The sequence below is a fragment of the Lichenostomus cassidix genome, chromosome 20 (assembly GCF_008360975.1).
Source record: "Lichenostomus cassidix isolate B80296 chromosome 20, HeHo_3.0, whole genome shotgun sequence".
Classification (NCBI taxonomy): Eukaryota; Metazoa; Chordata; class Aves; order Passeriformes; family Meliphagidae; genus Lichenostomus; species Lichenostomus cassidix.
The window spans coordinates 14,321,975-14,348,343 of NC_139500.1; the positions used below are offsets into that span (position 1 = coordinate 14,321,975).

At 42.6% G+C, this 26,369-nt stretch overlaps 1 protein-coding gene across 1 annotated transcript; it reads right to left on the reverse strand.

Moving 5' to 3' along the window:
- Positions 1-1,581: 1,581 nt before the first annotated feature.
- Positions 1,582-26,093, reverse strand: ERGIC3 (ERGIC and golgi 3). The gene is made up of 13 exons (XM_085079053.1): positions 25,940-26,093; positions 25,751-25,821; positions 25,150-25,237; positions 24,912-25,031; positions 23,846-23,939; positions 22,502-22,667; positions 20,719-20,776; positions 9,475-9,506; positions 8,737-8,833; positions 7,010-7,074; positions 6,072-6,208; positions 5,154-5,209; positions 1,582-2,494 (listed from the first exon to the last, which is right to left on the reverse strand). The coding sequence occupies exons 1-13, from the start codon at positions 26,025-26,027 to the stop codon at positions 2,415-2,417; spliced, it is 1,152 nt and encodes a 383-aa protein (XP_084935179.1). The 5' UTR covers positions 26,028-26,093; the 3' UTR covers positions 1,582-2,414.
- Between the last annotated feature and the right edge of the window lie 276 nt (positions 26,094-26,369).

Sequence of the window (26,369 nt, forward strand, 5' to 3'; positions counted from 1 at the left end):
CCAAAGGAGGTTCTTCTCCTCCAGAGCAGGGTTAGCAGGATGTCTTTTAGCACTTTCAATCACTAATATTCTTGATACAGACTCAGCTTTATCAGAGTTCTTAGTCACTTGGGCTTTCAGTCTATTAAAATCACCAGAAATCTTGTACTCCTATCCTTCCTACTGATAGCAAAGGCCTGTATTACTTAATTAGTAGCTTCAATAATTTCCTGCCTCTCCAAGTAGAATCTCCATTTCTGTGTCTTTGATTTTTTCTCTCCACTATTTCCAGTTTCCTATGACAAGTGTAAGTATTGCACTTTCACCTTTCTCTAGGTGCTCAGGAGTGCTCTGGACAATGATCCCCAATGCTTTTCTAAAGTTTACAAGCAATTGGCTTTCTTATCAAGGACAAGCCAGTAGCTGATAACTGTTTCAATGAGGGTTGAACTCTTGCTGCATTACTTCCATTCCTCTTCTCTTTCCTGACTATTCTTACAAATTTAGTTACAAAGCTGAGTGCTCTGATGAGCAATTGAAGCTGTTCAGGTCACTTTTTGTTCCCAATTAAATATATAGATACTGTGTTCCCTTCCTCACCCAGTAGCAGTACTGTGTGATCCTGACCTGTCACACAATGGTTACAGAATCTCGGCCATGACTCTCTGGAGGTCTTGAATGTTGTGCAAGCAGAACCAGGAGCAGCCTAAGTAGGCCTTTCAGGCCATCTAGGCCACAGTAGCAAGACAAATATAAGTCGTGCAGACAGAATAAGAGCAAGTTATGCTGACAGGACAGGAACCCAAGTACAGACCTTGGGGCTTTTGGGGAAAGTACCGCAGAAAGTACAGGTGGGAACTTGTAGTTGAAAGGAATGCGAAGTATCCTGATAGCAACAGTGGAATGCGAATTGTATCTTTTGTATTTAGCCAATGAAATAGTGCCTAAGTAATTGTAACAATATATAAACCACGTAAAATAAACTGAAGCCTGCTTATCACTCATATTGAGTCGGTGGTCTCGCTTCCCCTCGTCGCACTGACCCAAAGGATTCACTAAATATCCTTATAAAAAATACATTTAAAACAAACTGCCTTTTCAGTATTCTTGCTCGAAGATAATTCTCATTACCCAGACAACAAATTGCTTCTCTCCCCAGCTGAAAAAGCAGCAGTTTTTTGGACTCCCTGGTTTATAAGTAAGTTCAACTAACTAAAAGAACCAACCAGCCAGCAAAAGCTGCTTTAAAATGAATTATAAAACAGTTTTCTCTCTGCGCTATCTGATCCTGTGGCTGTCCAATCGCCTGGACCAAGATGAGAGTCATACCAAAGCAAATCCACATCTAAGAGTAATCAACCTGTTTTACCTCAAATAAGGCAAGAATTCACAATTTTCCCCCCTCATTGTTTTCAAATGTCTCCCAATATAGCTTCACATACCACTTTACTCACTTGTGTAACAGAAAAAAATCCCATCATCATCATCATCATCAATCACAATCTCTACGTACTTTGCCACAATGCAGGTACGTCTTTTCTCTCTAATTTCCAATTCTATACCGGGATTAGCTCAAATAATTTTGCAATTCCTCCATATGACTTACCAGAACAAACAGAGGATGGACTTTATTTCAAAATACACACGAAAGGGAAAATAAAAAAAAATCCAATTTAAAAATCAATTAAAATGCCAGACACTTTTTTGCTTTGCTGAAACATCAACTTGTATCTTTTGTAAGAACAATTGGGAGGTCCCCCAGTACAGAAAGCACATCCCAAATGCTTAGGCTCCCCATGCAGCCCCGTATGGCTGGAAGGCAACAGATTGGATTCAGCGCATTTTCACAGAGGTCTGACATACAGCATCAGCACACTCAGAAACATTTTTAAGAAAAATTTAAAATCCCAGAGGGTGTTGCTAGAAAGCTTATTTGATAGCAACTTCAATCCATTACAGGTCTCTTGACAATAAAGTACATTATTCCTGGAGGCAAATAGAATGCAGTATCTCCAGCATCTCTGTTGGTAGGGGGAACAGAACTGGAGGAACATGGACTGACACGAAAGGGGTTTGACAGTAGGGTCTGCACAGCCAGATATGACAGCTAATCTTTATAGCAGCAAGGTTCAAGTCGTTCCATCCACAAACTAATGCCAAAGAATGAGGGCACAGTAATACATGAGTGGTTAGGGCCATCTGGAACTTCCAAACCTCTTCTCCTGTATACTCAGAAGTTCACTTGTGTTTCAAAGAGCCTATTATGTTCTCCTTAGTGTTTTGTGGGGTTTTTTTTTGGTTTTTTGTTTGTTTGGTTTTTAGTGTGGGGATTTTGGGGAGGGGGGGTTGTGGGGGTGTTGTTTTGTTTGTTTTATTTTGGTTGGTTGGTTGTTTGGTTTGTTTTGTTTTTTAAATGGGGAAAGGTCATTGTTTATTTACGTTGTCTTCCCAAGTTCAATTTTCTTCTGGATGGCACGTGCTGAGTGGTAAATCAAGGAGTCAATGAAACCTGCAACTAAAAGGAAAAAAACAAATGGATTAAATCAGACATGCCTTAAAGGCAGAACAACTCCCAAGGAAAGAAAACACAAACCCTTCTGTCAGAGGAAAGGAATTCCAGGTCCACCAGACAGAAAACAGTTGCTGCTGCTCAGAAGGGTAAAGTCCTCAGCTCCTCAGGACAGACAAGACCCAGCCTGTGGGGCAGAGGTGATCATGCTTCTCTAGAAAAGATCTTTTTCAGAAGTAAAAGGCTGAGTCATGTGTGTTTACTGATGACTGAGAAGAGTTTGGAGACGAAACTGATGTGGAGAGTTTTATGCCACATTGTTGCCTTGACTCAGCTTGCAAAGGGCGTATTTCACATTTCTTGCTCATTTCACAGTAACCTTAAAAGTAGCAAATGCTGACCTTGATGAATGCCCTTTATTAGAGACTGGAATATACACCCACCAGACACAAAGCAATACAAACCACTGCCTTTAATTCTTTCTGCAGTATTTTCCCCAAACCTCTCCAGCCCTGAAGAAGCCTATTAAGTGCTTGTTTGTGACCACAGAAAAACTCAGAATGGGTCTACGGTACCACAAACCCCAGACAACTAAGGCTTTCACAGGATGGGAACACCTTGAGCTCCTGCCAGGGAGGGAACACAAAGGCTGCTAGGGAGACTTTTTTCAACCATTTGATTTTATGTAGCTTCACATTCTTCTTTCTTTTATTCAAAACCTCCATCTAAGGAGTAAGTAAATTATTACTTGGCTGTACACAGACATACATTTCAAAATTAGCCAAAGAGTTGCAGCTAAAATGGGAATTGAATCTTCTGTTTATATATTTTTATATATATTTTTATATATATATATAAAATTATATATGTTTATAGATAATTGTTTGTGTTATATAATATGGAATTATTTGACTGACTATTGGGTTTTTGAGTATTGCTTCAGATAACTCGTGTGGTTGTTTTGCCCTGAAATTATCTCCACTTGTGGAATCAATTTGATACAGTTACACGGACACTGTTACACAGGTGACTTTAGAATAACATAGAATCATCTAGGTTGGAAAAGGCCTATAAGGTCACTGCATCCAATTGTCCCCAGCACTGCCAAGCCCACCACTAAAAGACATATAGATGTGTCACATCTATATGTCTTTTAAACACCTCAAAGGAGGCTGACTCTACCATTGCCCTGGGCAGCCTGTATCACAGCTGTACAACCATTTCCATGACAAAAGTTTCCCTAATAGCCAATCAAAACCTCCCCTGGTGCAACTTGAGGCCATTTGCTTTCGTCCTGTCCATGTCAGAGGAAGAGACTGACCCTCACCTTGCTCCAACCTCCTTTCATGTAGTTGTAGAGAGCAAGAAGGTCCCTCTTGAGCTTCTTTTTCTCCAGGCTGAGCATCCCCAGCTGCTCCTCATCAAACCCATGCTCCAGCCCCTTCCCCAGCTCCATTCCCTTCTTCGGACTTGCTGCAGCACCTCAACGTCTTTCTTGTCATGAAGAACCCAGGATCTGAGGTGCATCACCAGTGTGCAGCAGGGAACAGCCACTGCCTTGGTGCTGTTTCACCAATGTGCAGTGGGGAACAGTCACTGCCCTGGTGCTGTTGGCCACACTATTGCTGGTACAAGTAATTGGCCTTATTGGCCACCAGTCGATTTGATCTCTAGAACACAGAGAGTCTGAGTGTGCTATATGGCAGCAAATATGAATTGGCTGTTAAACCCAGCCATCGCTAAAGGGCATTTGAATTTGTCATGAAAATAATTTTTTAAAGCCTTTCCAATCCAGAGAGATGAATAGGATAAAATTTATTGCAGACAGAAATTCTGTTTAAGACTATCAGGTTAACTGAGCACTGTGATACCTCAGATGATAAGAAAACCTTGCAGATAAAGGTATGATGGGGAAAACCTTGCAGAAAAAGGTATGATGTTGTAGGTACATGATACAGATGTTACATGATACAGTAACTGGCTTCTCAGGTCCCTGACCACATCTTCATGCTGGCTCTTAACAGCCACATCTCTGACTATGAGCACCCTGGATTACCACCCAGAGAGCAAGGCTGGAACAAGGCTGCTCCCATGCAAGGAGCTGAGCAGATACTGATTAGCTACTCCACGAAGCCAGCACCAAGAGTGAAGTGCAGATACTCAGATGGATCTGCAGGAATAGCCTCTCCTCACCAAGAACCCATCTAGTTCCTGCACTAGCTGGAGCTCCTATGTCTGGAGCTGGAGCACAGCTTGATATCTCTAAAATGATTATGCCCACGGCAACCTGAGTTCACAGATTTTACTGGCTTTGGTTCCACATGAAAGCAACTATCTGCTTACAGATCCAAGCTGGCCAAGAATGCATTAGTCTTTCATATGGTCTGTGAAGAACAGCTTTGTTTGAAAACAAAATGTCCTGTAGAGCATTAAAATGAAATCTTATGACAGGTCTACAAGTCTAATGAAATTAAATACTGTAATAGGTCTACATCATCTACAGCATCTTGTAAGTCTCCAGTGTTAAGTACAGTCTGATGACACTCCTGTGGCTCTGCAGAACGTTGTGTTGCCTCCTGAAAGCTGAAATCATCTCTCTTCGTCAAACAGGGATTTATTACCAGCCATGCAGACTAGAAAGCAAAATAATTGAAAGGTGCAATACCTGTAAATATGCCTCCAACAATGGCACAAACTCCAGTGAGAAAGTGAGTAAAGGACCTAGAATTTGAACAACCAGCTTGAGCTCAGATACCAATGTCAAGTAAATAACAATTAACTAATAATTACAATAATGTTCATCATACCATAGAAGTATGCATTACCTCAATATTCACAGCTGACAGTTCTCAGATTAAAGTATTAATTAACCCCTATTGGCTACAGAATGGAGTTTGTCACTACTTCTTTTTGTCAGCAGCACTAAGAGCAAGTACTGAATTTATAAACCTAAAAGATGGCTTTTTAATCCCTAAGACATTATTCAATCCTACCCAGTCATAATGAACAGTAGTAACACAATAACTAAATCCCTAGGCACACTTTAATACATTTTAAGATACAGACATTGTCTGTCCCCCATTATGAACCTCAAAAGCAGCTTGGGACATCTACAACCCCTTCCCCTCCCCTGCAGTTACATGCCAGCCATTAACCTAGAGAGAAGAGGTTTCACACTGGCTGCAAGATGTAGCGAAGCTATAGCAAATGCAGAGTAAGGAACCGGCTGGACTGTGTGGGTGCTGCAGGTAAGATGGGTATGATCTGTAAATCTAGTCTTCCCATTAGAAGTCTGAACCAAGGAGCATTGTATCAGACTTCTGCTCCTTGAACCACTTTCCTTTGCCATCTTGGTACTGGATTAAAATGCTTCACATAATAACGGAAAACACCCAATCCTTACCAGTGTTCACATGGAAAGAAAGGGCATCAGGGAGCACCTCTTCCTCTCCACTGGCTGGGAAGGGGCTCAGATGGATTTCAGGCATTTGCACTGTCATGTCTAAGTGAGGATGAAGTTTCAAGCAATGCAAAACTACAAAATCAACGAAGAGTGAATGAAATAGAAAGAAATGTCTCTTACCTGTGTTTTTCTGTCAGCTTCACCATCATAGGTGAAAGTTCATACAGCACAAAGACACCAGGCAGACCCTGGTCTCCCAGTAGCCCATTCGCTATTTTCTCATGTCGTGTAACTGAGAACTGGTTAGTCCTTACCACCTACCAGGAAACAAACACAGCAAACATCGTTTTGCTAACAGGGAATAGAAAAGGCTACTACAACATGAGTTCAGTGAACCACATCAATGTAGCCCCGCCCATGTGGGCAGCCTGACAGTGGTTAGAAAGAGCTATAAAGAGCTCTATCAGGATCAGGTATTTGCTATCGGGCGTATTTTTACTACAGACTACCTGCTAAAGCTGCAGCTAGCCCATAGTATGAGAGATGCATCACACAAGCTGGACTATTCGGTCTTTGCTGGTACATAATGGAACAGGTTGTTCCTCTCAACCCCAAGTCTATGTCATCCTCTACCAACGTGCAGTCCTGTTAAGCATGCTTCAGGAGACAACACTGATGGCAGAAAGCCATATTAAATCAAGAGTGAGAAAAAAAGGAAACAATACATAGAGGCAGGAGAGTGCAGAAGGATAGAGACTGTCCATCTTCACATAAATGAAGATCACCCTTCGGCATTCTTCTGTGCCCTGCCATTCTTCTACATGCTGTTCATATTAGTCCTATTCTTAGAGCAATTCACTGAGTTTCTGTAAAATGAAATTATATTCTATCATCTCTACTAAGACACCTGATACAAATTACAATCTAAGATGAGAAAGATACTATCCTGGTTTCTTTACTGAATTCCAGATGTGGGGGTTCCAAGTACTGAATGTGCAACACAGCCCCTGGTATACATCTGGCAACACACCTGGATCCACAGTTACTGTCAGCATCAAGAATATAAGGAGAAAGTGAAGGCTTTCACTTGTCAAAGTAACAGGGAAAGAGGTACTTACTTCACCATCTACTTTCCTATACACAGTGGGGACCACTTTGACAAAATACTGAAACATCATGGAAGCTATAAGCAAAGACAGGGAGAGACACAATTAATATCCAGCGATAAGCTGGAAGCTTTTCACTGTCAGGTCAGGTAGACACAAACTGGTTTTGTCCAACTTGTCAGGGAACATCTTTCTACACAACAGCTGATGGAGGTTTTCAAGGCCAGTCAAGTCAATGTCTGAAATGAGTCTTCGTTTTGCCAAAGTGAATCTGTTCCAACCAAAACCAAAACAAACAGCACTTTGGCCTTGACTAAATGCAAAACCTTCTACAAACTTGCTATAGCTTTACCAGTAAAACTTCTTGTAAATTCGATTCTGGTCCATGAAAATTTCTTATTTTTAACAATATTGCCCTAAGAAATCATATTCAGGTCTAAGCAAGTATCTTATATCAACTTCAATTAACATTGCAGTTTATTCCTGTAGAAGCATGGTATTTATTGTATCAGAAGATGAAAAGGAAGATCTGGACCAGTGAAGAAAAAAACAGAACACCACCTTCTGTTGCCTCAGACCAGCCTGTTCCTTCAGTTCTCTTAAGGATAACAGAATGCAAGAAAAAAACAGTTTTCTATTGAATTCCTCCGAGAAGATTATTCATCCATTTCTACAGCAGAAGTAATTCTAGCATATGGTATCTTTAGCTGTAATAAACATAAATTTGACCTGCAATCTACTTCTCTTACTTTACTGAAACACTTCTTCAGAACTAATTCTTCAAGTATTTACCAACTGGTTCCCTAAGGCTCAGGATGAAAAGCTTGAGCCTATGCAGAAATTTACCAGCCAGCTACAGGTCCTTCCTCTCAGTTAGTTTGTTATCACAGACTAACTACAGCATCATAATCATACTGAGCATTAAGAAGCCCTTTAATTTGTCTGTACTTTTTTTAAACACCATCCTCTGATTTGGGTACAAGGATCAAAATCAATGGTAGAAAACTTAAAAGAATGGATTCAGGTAGGACTAACAATCCTATCACCACTTCAATGCAAATTACTTATTTCTCCAAGCTTTCTTACATACAGCTCCAAGTACCTGCAAAGACAAACTTTTCAGATTTCAGTGGATCTAAAAAAAAATAACTCTGCAGTGGCATGTAAAGGACCTTTCATAGAAAAGCAGGCTTGTGGAAATAAACTTATGCATAGCAGCAGCATGAGGAGAGAACTGTCTTTCATTCTCAAGCCAGCAAATCTGGAGTTATCCAGAAATGATCAGCAGTATTTCAACTTCACTGCAGCTCTTCAATCTCTTACTGTTTGGTATGTCAAGGTCAGGTAGATACCACAGCTCTCTAGCAACTATCAATTAGGCTTTTTTTTCCCTACCCTGCATCTTCTGGTTCTCTCTTACTGCATGTAGTAGCTACACAGGGCTCTCCTTGAACTACATCTGAGGTAGGCCTTTAATAATGATGTGGTGTACCTGCTGTTGTGCATGCATGGACACTGAACAGAGGTATCTTTCAGAAAGGTCATAGAATCCAAACACGTTGGCAGATTTCTTCCAGACAAATGGAGACAGCTGCTCCAGAGACAGCACAAGGTAGAGGAATCACATCTGACGTAAGACTGTCAGGGTTCTTGTTAAAACTGGGAACTTTGCTCCTGTTCTCTCTTAACACTTACTAATACAGACACTTAAAAAGAGAATTCTCTCAGCTGGCTTTTACCTTGCTGTGCAGTGATGGCTGTCCCATCCAGAGGGTTCACAATGCCGGGATAATCTCTTCCAAATGAGAGATGTTTGATATAGTGCGTCATATTGATCTGAAATGGAAATGCTTAATAACTCAAAAAGCTGCACAGCACATGAGGGGCAAGGTAAGGGACCTGAAATTCATTATTTGTATCTTTTTCTGAGTGTGGCTCTAGAATAGACACAGGTACTCCCTTTGTGCATCCTAACAGCAAATTCCAAAACACTTGTTCTTCTTTTTTATTCATAGGAGATTTCAAGATGAGTAATTTTCCATCTCCTGCAGGAAATCCTCAGATCCTAGCACCCTTTCTCCCATCTCCAGAGCAGGCTCTCCCTGCCATAGGAGCACCAAGCTATCAGCTGCCTTGGAGGTATAAGTATGAGCATCATCTGCTTTCCTCACAGCACACGGTAAACTCCAACAGATCCAGAAGCAGTTGTGACAATATCAAACCTAGGAAACTGTGAACCACAGATTAAGGACAAAGGCAGGCTCAAGGAGAAAGAAATTTGCATTGCCAAGCAGCATGCAAATGTCCCAGCACATATTTCAGAACCTTCTGTGAAAGCAGGTCCTAAGTTCTGCTTAGACTCATAAAGCCAAATCTGCTGCAATCAGTACACTTTAGGGCATCAATGGGGCAATGGGAGGGAAATCCAGAAGGAAAATAGACTAAGAGAACTAGAACGCTACCTTGGGAACACTTACATTATCAAGTCCAAAGCTCTGCAGATCGTGAACTGTAATAGAAAAATAGTTAACAATGTAACTCACACTGTCATAACAACCATATCTGCCTACTGTATTCTAGCAATAAGGGAGCTCCTCTCATTTCCATCACAATCTAAAATGACAAGAAAATTGCCTAGGTTTCTCTCTTGCTTGCACAGTAGGGTGTGTGAGAGATAAAACTGCTGTAATACTCCTCCTGACACAGAACAATTGCTAGAATGAAGGAGAGTAACTTTAATTTGGGGTTACTTCAGATTAGCTATTTCAGTCCTCATCCGTATGTATTCTTCATCTAAGGCAAAAACAAGATCCCAGAGGCAAAAAAGGAAAGCTTTGCTGTTAGCCACACATAACTCCTCTCACTGCTGTAAAACACAGAAGCACAACAGATCTAAACTAACAACTGAGCAGAGCACATGCTTTAATATCCCATGCAAGTGCCCTAAAAAATCATCATCATCATCATCTAAGTAACTCTCAGCACACTGCCTATCAGCTAGTGCTGTCCAGAGAACATACTAGGAAAGGAAAAGTCTTTGCAGAGATGGCCTGAACAGGGTATTTGCAAACCACTGGTAGGGCCGAGGCAACTGTCACTAGTGCTGGGACTTGGGGAATTTGGCCTGCCCCATCTCTGCTCTTCCCACTGATGCCTGATGGGTTTTTTGTCCTTTTTATATATCCTTTTACCCTTCCCCATTCCTGTGCTTTTTACTCCCTGTATCTCAACCCTACACGTTTATAACCCTTGTACCCTTGCCCTGCTCAGAATTCTTTGGGGAAGACGAAACATCCCCACAATCTCAAGAGCATGAGGCAACAACCTTGAACAGAGCTCCATCACTGAGACATGTTTTGTAAACTAAGTTGTAACCTTTTTGGGGGGAGATAATTCTAATAAGGGGGCAATTACTTCATTTGTTAGACTTCTCATTAGATAAGTATGCTAATTTAGGGGGTCCATAAATTATATACAAAAGATATCGTCGGCGTTCGAGTCATCGTGGTACACCTGGAATCCTATTAAGCCAAGGTAATACCCTTTTCCTATACTGCGTGTCTGTGTCTCAAAGTTTTATCAGCATTTAAGGCATCACCACATACAGCAATATGACAACGCTGGCAGTACCACACACCCCTAGAAGGGATCTGGCAGAGATACGGGCAGTAGGAGGCAATGGATATCTTTTAGTTTGCTACTTAAATGATTTTATGCAATAGCAGAAGCATCAGTCTCAGGATGAAAATATAAATTACAACTCCATTTCAATATTGCTTCTACCAGCCTTCTGCAAAGTCACAAAATCATCTTAAAGAAGCCAGAGGCTGTGGGCATTTTAACAGGTAAACTCATGTGCTCAGAATGCAGACCCCACCTTTTACCTTAGCAAAGTAAAACACACTTCAATAATTACTTTAGGAGCTGATGGAGTCAGATCACCAAGTGCTGCTACATTATTAATGAAGATTAGGAATGCTGCTCCCTTGAGAACCTAGCACAAGACAAGCTGCAAAGCTAAGGATCTGATTTCAATTAGCCTTTCCTTTAAAACATTTATTTAACATGAGTGTGCTGTTGTCTTTGGGATGTCATTTAATCCCATCCCATCTCTGGGTTTTTTTGGTTATTTTTGTGTCTGGTATGGTCGCTGCTGCACCCCCCACTTCCCCCCCCCACCTCCAATGATATCGCAATAGTTGACAGCCAGCCTAAGATTTCCTTTGAGAGCTGGCAATGGTCCTGCATTACAAAGAGCTCAGAGCTGCTCTGGCTTTAGATATTTCTCTTGATGTCTCTGACTGGAGTGCAGATCTGTCACTGCCACTAGCATGGTGACAGCACACAGGTTTGCATGCCTGTGCTGACAACTGTATCAATGAATTTAAAAAAAGAAATTCCTAGTAAAAATTTGGAAGTGTATGTGATGTTGGGCAGGGGAAGGAAAGAAAGGAGAAGTGGCCTTGGCATTGAGCTATGCTGTTTTTCTTAATGGTTACTAGCAACACCAGGCTGTTTAAGGCTACACTGTATTTGCACTTAAGTCAAGAGTTCAGTGGCTTAGGTGCCAGTGAAGTGTCAAGTCTTGCTGCCTTTTGTACAGACGCTAGTAGGCTAACCTTCAGTTACTACAAACTTCCACAGAGATCCTGGCTCTGGTGGGTCTGCATTAAAACTGGACCTACTGGACCTACATGATGATCCTTGTGGGTCCCTTCTAACTCAGGATATTCTATGATTACATACCACCAAAGGAATAAAACTTTCCCACCAGCTTTTGGTCCCACAGCTCATTCCTATCCCACCCAATTTTTTGTCATGAGCCACATCAGTCTGTAAAAGGCTGAAATGCAAGTCTTGCTTTATGTGAGGCTACTCTTTCAGCCAGAAGAGCTCCGAAGCAAGGTTAATCCCATAGCTCCATCAAAACTTGCACTGACACAGTGATGCACAGAGAGGCAGAGGGATGCTCCTCCTGGTAGCTGTGCTCCTAGAACCGTTTGCAGGATTATGGTGTTTATCAGCTTTATCACCTGGGTAGTGATATGTGTTTGCACATATGAAGTTGTACTGAGGACTACTGAGGATGATAAAACTGACAGTAACAGCAGCACAGTACCAGAGAAATCCCAGGGCAGCACTTGAGGAGGACCACACATTAACTAACCTGTTACACTAGATTTACATTGTGTGTAACCCCTATTAATAGTTATGGCTGTCCAAAACGTGTCCTGAGTGCTCTGCTATGCTTTCCACAATTAAGTAGTTTTTATAAAACTCCTCTCCCATAAGTGATTTACAACTCTGCAATAGAGCAGTTTCTAAAACAATCAGTTTTTAAAACAAATCTTCCACCAGACCACAGGTTTATTTCTCTTTAATCACTGATGATAACGCTAAGCACATGTGTACATACTCTATATTGCACATACATGCTTAGCTAACCATAGTCAGCTTTAAAACAGGCTATTTAGCCTGCCAAGAGAAGAAACAGGACAAGGAAAGAGAGCAGAAGATCTTTATGAGACTGTCTGCTAGGACCAGAGACTGGTATTTCTGAAGAAACAAACCATTTCTTCATTTCCTTAATCACAGCTGATAGGCAAAATAAAGATACCTGTTAAACATCTTAAGCTTGCCAAGAACTCTGTCTGCTTTATAGAACCAAGATTTCTTCACTGTTTTAGCAACACAGTTTTAACAACCACTGTCTGAAGAATTCTCCCCATCCTGCATTTCTAACCTGAACAACCACAAGGCCTACTTAGACTTCAAAAGTCAGTTCTTAACCCCTAATAGTGGATTAACAGTACTTACAGTGATTCAGCACTCGGTCAATAAACATGTGAAGACTCCAAGGAACCAAAGACTGCCACCCAAACACATTGCTCCCAAAGTGAGCTATGACACCACTTTTCAAACTGGGGATGAATTTTATGGAGGAAAATATCTTACAGGAGCACAGCGGCAGGATGATGGAAGTAGCATAATGATGTGTTGTGAAGAGGGGAATGAGGCAGGGAGCAACATAGAAAACATTGCAGCTAAGAGAAGGAGTGAGCAAAGCTAAGCACCTGAGTCTTCTGCCAGATGTTACTAACTCAAAACACTGCATATCAACCTGCAACTGCCATGATTACCCTTAGAAAAATCCATTGGTTTACTAACCCACGGAAAAGTTCCTACGAACTATTCAAAGATTAGCAGGCTGGCTTGGTACATGAATTCTCAGGAAATATTCTCTAACCTATTATACAAATAATAAATGAGATAATTCGTTCATCTGACTTGAACAGACAGAAGTCCCTCCAATGTGTCAGCCTGTTCCCCTAAAGCACATTAGCTGCACAGTGCAGCTAAACACTTGCCAACACATTTTCTCCAACATGGAGATAATAAAATAATTTAACACAAAGATTCTCAACCTTTTCCACTTCATTTACACAGAAGAATGACCTGGGATAGCTCTCCTTTTAGCTTCCTGGAAATCTCAAATCCCAGCCTAGACCAACAGCTCCTTGAAAAGGAGATTTATGGGTTCAGCAAATTACAAAAATTATGTTAGTTCTGTAGTTCTGAGGGAAAAAAAGGATACAGCAGCACTTAATCTCAACAACGTGCACTCCAAAACAAGCAGAGTAAGAGAGAAAAGAGAAATGTTCAGATTCTTACAAAAGAAAAGATAAAGAGATTCAGGTAGAGTAGCATTTAGAACTTATACTAAAAAGGGGAAGAGTAACATCTGTGCTAGTGTGCTTTCTAGGCCATATAAAATGACCTCCTAGAGAGCTAAAGACTGATATATGGACAAAGAATCATTTAAAGTGTAACAGAGAACTCAAAATGCAGGAATTATTCACCAAAGGGAACAACAGTGTGATATGCGTACATGTTAAGTGAGCTCCAAAGCAGCATGCCAGACAACAATGCTGGTTATATTTAGACTCTTTTTCAGTCATGAGGTAAGAGACAGGTCATTTTAGGAGCAATCAAAGCTATTCAGAAATGCACTCAAGGTTTATATTTACGACATATTAACATTCAAAGCTAGGTAACAGGTTTTTATTCTTAATCAGTCCTGCGCTACTTTCATCCCACCTGATGCACACAGAAAGTAAGAAGCCATGAGGCTAGCTTTGTCCATTCTGTTGCAAGATCTTGACTTGGTGAGTATCAGGAAGCATGGGAAATGTATGTTTCAACAGCACATCTCAAAGGAGGTTAAGTAAACTTCTGTGTTTGTTTCAAAAGCTTGTTCATGTGTATTGAACACTGTGCAATATATATATTTAACACTAATCAGTAACTGTCATAGACTTACAGGCCTCTGAATCCTTCCTACAGCAATTCTGATCCCCTTTGCCACATCTCTGGTGGTGCTTCTACACTAGCATGATTTTTGATATAGAGAAGGTATGGCTGCTCCAGAGCACTGCTTGACAAATGTTAAGCATTCCCAACAACTGGTACAACTTGAGCTCTGATGGATGATAGTGAAGTGACAAATGAAAATGCCACTTTTGTTGTCTCCAAAAGAGACTTGATATAACTTGAAAACAGTTTGTCCACTGTAAATGGGTGAGACCTCACATCTTTCAGCACCCAGACAACCAAACTCTGGTAAGAGTTCACTAGTGTAAAAAGTCCTTAGCAACACTGATGATGAAGTAAGACTCTCAGCCTTCAGTAAAAGGATAAAAACAGTTCCCTAACAGACACTACTTTGGGACAGAAGTTATAATGAGCTCATACACACCTCCTCCATGGAAGGAACAGTGTACAGGTGATCACAGGATTTGGATCTCCTCCACACTGAGCTGGTGTCCTGATGGAAACTGAATCCCACATAATTTTTTTTCAAGTATGTTGATGGGCAGGAGAACTCAGATAAGGAACTGGTATCTGTAGAGGCCTGTGCAACAGTAACAGGCCCACAGCTAGTAGGGCTATAGGAAAGAACAGAGAAGGAGGCTGCAGTCTCTGCAGAAAAAGGAGTTAGTGTCACTTGCTCCTGGTTGACACTGAGAAGGTGCCAAGGGACTTGGAAAATGACAATCAGTCTGCAGTCAAGGACTTGGTATCTTTTCACAATTCAGTAATCAAAACATTAAAAAAAGATGTAAAATAAGAAAGGCTATTTGGGGTCATCCACAGCGTCCAAGGATGAGTTCAAATAGGTTCTGGCTGTCAAACAATGTCTAGCAGAAAAGAAAACAAGCCTTTCCTTAAATACATAAGCAGAACACAAAAGAGGATGAAAACAAATAGTAACCTCTCAAAAATAGCATCTTCAAAGATAAATTTGTTTCTCCAGCTGACATATAGGCTGCAAGAAAACCACAAAATCTGGACAACATACAGAGTGCTTCATCCACAGAAACTGTCACAGTCATTGAGAGTGTACCTTCAAGACAGAACATCCTGAATGTTGTCATCAACACCAGCTTCTTTTCTAAGGAATTGAAGGAATCTAATGAGACATTTTAAATAATCCTGAAAAGGTCTCTGGCTGTCAAAAAAGCATGATGGCCAATGTCTTCTCTAAAAAATGATGGCACCTCAACAATAGAATGGCCCAAGGACAATCTAAAGGAGAAGCAAGAATGCTCAGCTTCCCCTTCACTATAAGAAATAGAGCAAGAAAGCTGGAAGTGATATGAATTACATTGCTCTCCTGAGGAGCCCACCACTAGGCAGGGGAAGTTTCTGCATGTGGGAAATTCACTGTCTACTGCAGATGAAGCAGGAGATGGCTGCTACTGCACAGGCATGGACACGCATGGCAGCAGCCCCTGAACCACAAACCGCAGATGTTGAACAGCTAAATCACCCAGTCATTCCTCTTTCCTCTGAGACAGGAAGGAAAGAGAGAAGGCGCGAACTGCTGCAAAAGGAAACAGATACGATATTCAGAGTCATAAACAGGCACAGCTGATGCTGGAAGCTGTCCTTGCAGATGCACCAGTGAAAGAACTTCACCAAAACCTGCAGCACACTGCGTAACACAAACACAAAATCTCAGTTTAGGATACAAAGCCTAAAGAGACAACAGTGAAGAAACTCCAATCTCAGCAAGAAGCAAATGAATAAGCAGGGTTTGAGGCTGTGCTGCTTAAAACAGAAGACTCTAAGAATCAGTAATATTTGACTCTGGCCTCCCTTAATGCAGGTGAGCCAGAACTACTAGCTTCAGTGTCAAGAATTCTGATAGGAAGTGCTTCAGTCCTCCTCACAATCTCTTTCAGTCCTCCTCCTAATGATCTGGGATTTCTCAGTACAACTGAAAAACAGATGAGCTGATGAACAAGACAAGACCATTTGTAGCCAGTATGACATTCTGGAGCTGGGGGTCTTCTCTGACACTGATGATGTCACATCATGGGGCAAGCCTAAAGTGACCAATTTCAAATGCTTCAAATAACTTAGGATGAAAAGCAGCATCACTGCTTGCTTCAAAAGCAACACATTTCCAAAGATTAAGCTCGGATTCTCTGGGAACATAGCATGTGAAGGACAGAGATGGAGTACCTGTCCAAGAAGTTCAAGCATTGTATTTATACGCTAGCTAAAACGCAATTAACCATTTTAGATGGCACAAAGGCATAAGATCATGTGTGAATCATCCTAGACAAGACAATTCTGATGACCTGAGACTAGGAATGAGTAGCAACAAACACTAAAACATATAGTAATGGTGAAAACTAAGATAAAATACTATCTCTATTAATAAAGCGTTCAGCCTCTAATGGAGAGCTGAGAACACAGACCTTATGCAAATAAAGTTATATATAACTGAAATTACATAACTAAACAGAAATAAAATTGTACCTTATACAGTGCTGTCATGTGTGTCAGCCCCTCTTATTCTACTCTCTGAAATAAAGCCGTTTCAACTTGCTTCTCCCCAGAAAGAAGTTACAGTTTGAAGATGTTAACACCAAGCACATGACAAAAATTCAGAATCTCAGATCAGGATTACATTTGCAGTCACATCTACAAAATGCTGCTTAATAGGACCCTTAGCACTGTCACAGTGATGCCCATACCCATTCCCCGACTGGAGATCTATGAAACAACAGGAACCCTCAGTACAAGAAGAGATGAACAACGCAAGAAACTGAAAAGCGGATATGCAGGCTTCAGTATTTCAATGCCATCACAAAATAAAAGTCCAACCATCAGCCGTACAAATGTGGTACTGACTCCAGTGGGAGGCAAGAACAGTGCAGTGGACTGAACTTTCCACAGTACTGATATCCTTCACGCCCATATTCTCTCCTGATTCATATCAGTGGGGAACAGAAGGAAGAAGCAAAAATACTGTCAGTCATTAGAGTTCTGCATCAAGTAGATCTACTAAAATTACTATTTTTAGTGAATTGTTAATATGACTTTCAACAACAACAGTTTGGAATGTTCAGACTCCTCTTATACATTCAACTTCATCCTGTGGGACATTCTGTTAAGTGTATCAACAGGACTGCATGTTAATGCAGACCTTACTGAAGGAATCAAACACCACAGACATGTAACGTCTTGTTTGGAACTATGATCCAAACGAGATAAGAGTTCTGGAAAAATCTCACAGAACTCTGTCCTCTAATACTAGTTTAATTCTTTATCTGTAATTCAAGGGAGAAAAAACAAAAGGATTACAAAGGAAGGTTACAGTGAGGCATGTACAAGAAAACAACAAAGCTCTGAGCAGTCATTTTCCCTTATGGGTAAGGGAAAGCTCCTTGTTTGTTGGCTAGTGCCATGAAAACACTGCCAATGAAAAGGCTAGGTAAAAAGGAAAATTATGTATTACAAATAATAAGGAAAGCAAGAGAGAACAAAAATAAGAAAATCATTAGGCCACTGCATCTCATGCTTATCCTGGACCTTAATTCTGGGTGCAGTCTGGTACCTCCACACAGAGCTGAACAGAAAAGAGATTCAGAGAAATTCTGCAAGGAAGCTGAAAGGTTGAATGGCTTCCATAAATTACCAGCTTCATAAGCTGTGACTCTTCAGCAGGGAAAGATATTCCTTGAGCCCCACACAGGAAAGGCCTATGACATGCTGAGGGGCAGGGAGAGAGTGGGAAGCAACCACACATTTTTTTTCCATAAACAAAGAAGAGGCCAATAGATACAGCCAATAGGAATAAGCAAATGAATGGATGAGGTTGGCAGTAACTACACAGATTTTTTGGGTTTTATCTGTATTTTCTGACAGAATTTTTAATTCAGCTGCGCAGCACTTCTGGGGGACATGGAATTAGAGTTACCCTGACCTCATCCCCTCCTCTCTGTATACAAAGTACTTGCTCTGAGGCAGCCAACCTGCACTGCTGACTGTACACAGAGATGTAATGCAGAGATGCTTCTCCTTAACATATATGCCATGACTTTGTTGATCCTGGCTGTAGTAAGGTTGCTGTTGCTAGCTTAAGCACACAAAGCAGGTTTTGCCACAATAAGTGAAATATTTTTTTATTACGAACTATCAATATTGTGGGGAAAACCAGGCTTTTCTCATTATTGTTGGTTGTACGAAAGTGCTTCTTCTGTGCTCAAAAGTTTTTCTCCAAATACACCAGTTACTCTCACCCAGCACATTCAATTTCTCCCCTGACCTTTACCTCTATTGTGATAATAGCTGCAAGTTCCCCACACCCCTTTCTTAATGACTGTACTTGTCACCTATTGTCCTGCCTTCCTCACCCCACGTGGTCCTGGCCACTCCCTCACGTTTTCCCTACTGGTTCCTGTACTCCTAACTCTGCCCATGTACCTCCCCTGTACCCAGAGGTCACCGGGCCAGTGTGCTGTCCCCGCCCCTCTCTGTTTCCCTATAAAACCCCTTACCCTCCGCCATCTTGCTGTCCATGCTCCACGTGTGTTTATGCTCCACATGTGGCTGTGCATGTGAGGCCTTAGTCCTCGAGGCATCTCTGCCTCTGGGAGGTCGTTGGCCTCTGCTGCACCATGCGAATAAACATCTTCCATGGACACGACACATAGACCCTCCTCGCCTCCTTTATCACCGCCGGTTGTGGAAGCAGACAAACCAGAGCTAGCCTTATGGCTCCCTGGCCGGTGACAGCGCGGTGTCCAGCCCTGGGACAGAGGGTTTGGAGCACTGAGTTGCTGAGCCAGGCTGGGTAGAGCAGCTCTAGGGTAAAGTCTGCTATAACATCTTCTAAATCGCAACATACCTCAGTGGCACAGATTAAATTGGAGTGAGTGACAGAAAGAAAAAATACAGATTTGATGGGTGGACTCTTTACTGGGTAAGGAATTGGTTGGATGGTCACATTCAAAGGGTAGTTGGTCAATGGCACAATATACAGATGAAGATCAGTAACAAGCGGGGTCCATGCTGGGACCAGTACTGTTTCGTATCTTCATCAATGACACTGACAGTGGGATTGAGTGCACCTTCAGCCTGTTAGCAGATAATAGCAATCTGAGTAATGAGGGTGACATGCTTGAGGGACAGGATGCCATCCAGAGGAACCTATAGAAGCTTGAAAAGTGGGGCTGATGAACCTCATGAGGTTTAACATGAGCAAGTGCAAGGTGCTGCACCTGGATCACAGCAACCCTCGGTACCAAAACAGGCTGGAGATGAGTTGGGGGTGTTGAGGACAAGGTCAACATGACCCGGTCACATGCACTGGCACTCCAGAAACCACCTGCATCTTGGGCTCATTCCCAGCAATATGGGCAGCAGGTGAGGTGGAGGATTCTCCCCCTCTATTCCACTCAGGTGGGACCCCACCTGCAGAAATGCCTCTAGCTCTGGGATCCCCAGCACAGGAGAGATGTGGACCTGCTGGAGTGAGTCCAGAGGAGCCCACAAAGATGCTCCAAGAGCTGGAGCATTTCTGCTATGGAGAGAGGCTGGAAGGGCCTGGAGAAGAGAAGGCTCTGGGCAGACATGCGAGGCCCTTCCAATACCTAAAGGGAACTATAAGAAAGATGGGAACAGACATTTCAATAAGGCCTGTTGCAATAGGACGAGGGGCACTTCTTTTAAACTAAAAGAGTACAGATTCAGACTACATAAAAGAAATAGTATGTGTTAAAGGTGGTGAGGCACTGGCACAGGTTGCCCAGAGAGCTGGTGGATGCCCAGTCCCTGGGAACATTCAAGGCCAGGCTGGACGGGGCTCTCAACAACCTGCTCTAGTGGAAGGTGCCTTTGCTTATTGCAGGGGGGCTGGACTACATGGCCTTTAAAGGTCCCTTCCAACTCAAACCATTCCATCATTTTGTAAACTACCACTATTGTTACAGCAGTACATATATATATCTAATGGCCACATTATATGTATATATACCCTCAGAGAAGTCCTTCACAACTTAAATTTTACTCTGAAACTCTTTAACGAAGGAAAATATCACTTCCAGAGGTACTGGTAGTCATGTCCTGGACAGGACACCTTACTTGAGGTTGCTTGACTGCAGAGCAGCAAAGTTTTGCAGAACTGAGAGACTGCCCAGAAATGCATTCTGCCAAGCTCTTCCACACCCATGTGGCAGCACCCCTAGAAACTACTTTTCTGTTTCTCCATGATAGTTCTGAACAACTGTAATAAAACTTCAACAGTGTCCTCCCCACTAAAACAGTGATGTTGTTACTATAGACAGTAATGCAAAAATATTAAAAGAAAATGGTCAGACTCACTTGAAAGCAAAAGGTCAAATAAACAGGGAAAGAAAGTACTTTACCATGTACATGTGACTGTTGGAAACTTTTTCCTGGTGCAAAGTGGAAATTTCCAGCTACCTGCAGGGGAGAGTAACCTTTCATTAAATGGTCTGAATCTATGTATGTAAAAGAGTTGTACCAGTGTTTGGATTTTTAAGCTTTTGTTTACACAAGACAGACACCAACCAGCTCATTTTCGTAGGTGACAGTAGCAGCAGATGTTATCCTAAGAGAGGTATGAACTTCCTATGTTCCTTACAGGCAGTGATGCTGAAAGCCGTAATTAAATACTCATGTGGATAATAGCTGTTCTATGAAGATTATTTAGTGGACATAAAAATGAGAAGAAGGAGGAATTAACTCCAAGTAGGAAACTGACTGGAGAAAATACAAAACAGTACCAAAGAAAAGGAGAGGAGAAAGTAAGTGAACAGGATAAGAAAATACTTAACACAATAATCAACAGTGATTCAATGTATACATCCACAAAAATAAAAGCATGCAAAAATAAAGCACTAAATCTACCAAAACACACTCCCAAAAGAACCCAACTCCCCCAAAACCTGCAAAAGACAAACTGATAACATTTCATCCTGGACTCTGAAAGGGATATGGATATTAGGTGTCAATCCTCCCTGACACACACTAGCAATCATACACACTCCGACCTGGAAAACATGAATGTTCTGAGCTCACATACTACATTACATCTTTGATGCCTGGGCAAACCTACGCCTTTATGTTAACTGCAGACCTGTTGACGATGAAGATGGGCAAAATTTCAAGTGCCTAAAAACAGCCCCCAGAAAATTCCCCAGTGACACACTTGAACTGCTCCTACATCCAGTATTCCCCTTGGAATCTGCCTGCTTATCACACATTGTGAGAGAGGGTCCTGTAACAGTTCAATACCTATGTAGTTGCTCAAATCACAATGTCTGGATTTGTGAGTACAAGGTCTACTTTCCAGAAATAAAGGCTATGGTCTCCAGGAAGAATACACGAGGATTAAAAAAAACCCAGAAAGAAAAAAAACAGTTTGAAAATAACAAAAACAAAAAAACCAAAACAAACAAACAAACCAAAACAAAAAAAAACCAAAACCAACCAACCAACCAAAAAAACCCCCCAAAACCACCCCAAAACCAGTCTGTGTCTGACTTCTAGAAAGTACTTGGGTATGTAACCTCTGTGTTTGTCTGGGGGTAACCCGCAAAATGTCAGGTTACATAGTTACCTGGTGCATCTTGTACATTTTCATACATCACTTACAAAAACTATCTCTCTGAGCATTTTCAGCCTTGACAACCAACTCCAATAGCCTTGCTTCCACTGTTTTTCTAAAGAAGATAACATTTCACTCTCTCCAGCACCTCTGCAGGTGAGTTGTTGGTTCCTGCTATTTCCAGCATCCACATGTGGCCTCTGATTTTAGACCAGAAGGGCAGGCGGAACAATTCAAGCTCAAAGAAGCTGCCTCTCCTCCTCCAGAAATCTCAGCAAAAAGACTTGGTACCCACATGGGAGGAAAAGGCAAACTTCTCCAGCTGCCATGACTTCCTACCAGCCCACAGAGCACAAACCAGAATCAGCCTCTTCCCACTGCACTTCCTGACTGTCCTCCTGAACCCCATGACCAGCACAAAGACCTTGCTGATCCCAGAGATTGTTCTATGACAGTGAACAATTTCACAGTTCTTGTGAGCACCTACAGCTCCTGGAAAAGGAGAGGAATGCCCTGACTCTGCCTTTTCACAGTCCTCACCATCATGCAGCAGGTTCACAGCAAAAGCTCTCTCTCACCTTGTTGACCTCTAGGAAACCATACACTTGGCAGCCCTCATTCTTCTGCTCTTGCATTTTCTGGCTAAACCCTTCCCTCTTGCACTGCTCTATGCTATCTGGGTTCTTGAAAGCCCAGCCTCGCCGCCTGTATGCTTCTCTGACATCGTCACAAGTATTACAACACCTGCAAAAAGCACAAGCACCATCTTACCATCTTTATCGTTAAGAAGAGATGCTTCAGCTCAGGACTTGAATCCTTGACAGATTCTTCTTCAACAAAGCAACAACACAAACGCTGGGGACTGCACCTTGAAAAGTGGCCTAATGCTCCTGAAGGAGCTTAACACAATAACCTTGAGTTTATTGATGGGAGTTTTGAGATTTGGAGGTGAGGATGCATGCTGTCTGAATGCAGGACTGGAGCCTGAAGAGGGCTCTGCCTGGCAATTTACACAGCCAAGGCAGCCCTTGGCAAAGAAATTTGCCACAAAAAGAATATCAGTGTCCCACAGTTATGAGCAGTTTGGAACTTCCTCCAAGTTGAACAAAGCATCTGCCTATTTCTATTCCTCCTTTCCTCTGTTTTTAGGCCAAGAAATTTGGCTAAATAGGCACTTAACAGCAAACTTCCTTTGTATATTTCTACCTGTGGATAACATCCTGGTTACCAGGGAAAAAAAAAAACAGGTTTCTTCCTTGGTTTCATGTTTTGCTGGACATGTTGAAGGAATTCCTGCTGTTGAAGGCAGGAGTTATGAATCTCTCAAGATGAAAACATCTCTGGGAAAGGACACAACTTGACAAATAGGACAAACCAAGTTACCACTGAGCCAAAAATAGCCAAGATTAGTCCAGAACCTATGGATTATCATGGATCCATTCTTACAGTAACTTGCTGGTAGAAGAAATGAGAAATACGATGAGACACCTATTGTTTGTGTAAGCAACAGATGTCTGGTCTTTGCTCCTGTAAGGATGCAATGTCAGCAGCAGAAGTGAGAAGGCAAGACCAGGACATACCCAGGTTTTATGTCAAGATAACTCGGGTAACAGTGAAATCATTTACACACCTCTGCTCTGGACACCAAATAAACCCAGCAAAGCTCTTGTCTGCTGAGATACAATTTTTGTGCTGCTTGAACAGGCATGTAGACAGTCCAAACAACCTATAGCTGCACCTTCTCAACAATCTTGAGTGCAGCTTCCAAAGGCATAGCCAAACCACAGCAGCTCTTATCTCTGAACATGTGCCTAAGAGGAGGATTTCATTGCACAGACCTTCACAGATATTTGGAGAAAAAAATGTGTATAACATACCTGGATTCAAGTGCTAAGAAGATAGGAAAAAGGTGTAAAGGTTACCGAATGTCCTCTGACTCTGCCCCATAACAGCTCTCGCAGCGATCAGCATCCAAAGAATTTGGATCAAACACTTTTTCTTCTTCTTTTCCCAGCTCTAAGACAAAAGAGGATTCAAAGAGATAAGACACGTCTAGAAACTCTGTCTTGTATTCTTGTTCTGCTCTATGCATAATCACTGTTCCATACACAACATGCAGCTGCACATCCTGCATGCAAAGCCCACCTGAAATGGTATGTATGTAGTCTGCTGAGGTGTGAAGTAAGACCAAGAAGGAGCATAGCATTTGTCATCTCAAGAACAGCCTTCACGGAAAGAACTGCCTACCTATAAGCCTTGATGGAGCATCAGACAATACTTGCATAAAGGGTTTGCTAAAACATTGTCTTAAGTAGACCAAATCAGTACATTATGAGTGATACAGGACCTGCTTCACAACACGTAGAATAGTTTTTGGAAAGGAAAAGTCTGAACAATATTACTGTGAGATTGAAATGCTTTGTCAGAATCATTTCTGGTTTGTATCAACGTACAATGATGAGTCAGGACGTGAAAAAATGTAGACAAGAAGTTTATGCAGTCAAGGATCACTTGGCTTGCAAACAATAAGCCAACTCACATATTTTTATCAGGTATAAATTAACACATACAAAGTCAATGGAGTAAGGTGCAAGCTTAGGCTTAAGGGTCAAATCACTGGAGCTTTCCCTAGAGAGAGGTTCTTCCTTAAACCACATAACCCCATTTGTTCACCCACTGTGATATAAAAATACAAGCAAAGCCAAGTTTTGCTAGAACAGCTGCTTGATTTCTAATCTCAAAAGCAACTTTATTCCCCAAATGCATCCATGGGTCTTTGTCGTAATTTCAGAGGGACCAGGCAAAGATTTCCTTGTAAAAGTACTGAGTGTAAGAGTAGTTTAACAGATCTACATGCTACAAAGTCTGCAAGACTTTATGGCATTCAAACACTCTGCAGCTGTCACTTGCTCCCATGAATCTCAAAACAGGCATACAATGGAAAGACTACCAGAGCATTTATCCAGGACATGCAGAACAGCATCTTACCATGTCTCTCAGCCTCTGGAGTAACACGATTGCCAGCTTTATCCAAACGTTGTTTAAATAGATTGTGCTCTACATCCAGCTGCTGCTCTCCTGCTACATCCATTGCATCAATGCTCAAATCTGAAACCAGTGCACAAGGAAAGGGATCTATAAGCATACATTTGCTATGGGCACACTGAGCCTCTTGAGTCCCTGCCAAGGACAAAAATTATCATCAGCATTCAGAAGTCTTACTCACAAGCACAAGGCATATGTGGAAAAATAACATCTAGATTGATCTTCAGTTTATCTCCCCTTGATTTGTCAACATACAGTTCTGGATGAACCTGGGAACAAAGGAAAAACAGAGTCCCATTTTACTTGGAAGCAAATCAAAAGGCCCATTTCCCTTGGTACTCCGGCCCAGGAGTTGATTTTTAAGACAGACGAGATTTGATAGACACCTGAGCCGCTGCCGTGCACAGCTCAGTGCATGCCATTTGCAATAGTGTTAAATAACTGGGGAATCTTTGAACGTGGGGAAGGGACAGAGGTTCAGCGCTTGCCTTCTCTTCTTGGCACTGGCATGGCTGCTCGCAGGCGGCGAGATGTTGCGCCGTTCCGGCAGGACGCCACAGGTGGTGGAGAGCTGTCCGCTCCCACCACCGCGGCGACCGCCCAGGGAACAGAAAAACACCGCGAACCGTAGTTCTGTGGGGGGCGAAGCTGCTGCCTGGGCAGCTCAGGGGGGAGGCCCGGCAGGGGCAGAAGCGAGGGCCGGCCGACTACCCTGAAGGGCCGCCCGCCGCGAGCGGGAGGCGCCGCCGGGGAGCTGGGCCCGTCCCGTCGGCGGTACTTACCTCCTTGGTGAGGTAGTACTGCAGCTCCGAGAAGAAAAGCAGCACCATGATGAGCCCGCTGACAGCCGTCACTGCCGGGGAGACGAGAACCACTGTCAGCCCCGCCGCAACCCGCTCCCCGTCGCCCCGAGCCGCTGCCGGGCGCCGGCCCGCAAGGGTCCCCCGGCCGCCCGCAGCCCCTCCACTCACCCAGCGCTCCTCCGCATGTCTTGACCCGAAAATCTTCCAGGGTCTTGGGAAAGGCATCGAACCGCTTCAGCCGCCACAGCGACTCCATGACGCTACGCGGCCCGGAACCAAACCCTTCTTCCGGCGCTGGCCTCGCCCCCGCTCGCGGACCCGCCCCCGGCAGAAAGGAGCTCTCCCTGCCCGGAACTGCTTCGGCGTTCCTGCGGTGGCCTGCGGCAGTGGCAGGGCTGGAGCTGGGCACTCACAGCTTTTGGAGAGCAGTGAAGGTGTCCCTCGGGCTGGCTGTGGTGGCAATACTGCGAAAAACAAAGCGTCTCGGCAGAGTACCAGTGCTTTGGGAGAAAAAGGGAAGGAAGGGGGAAAGGGAAGGAAAGAAAGAATCTAGCTCAATGGAAAGTATGCTGGACTTCTATGGTGTGAACAAGTTGAC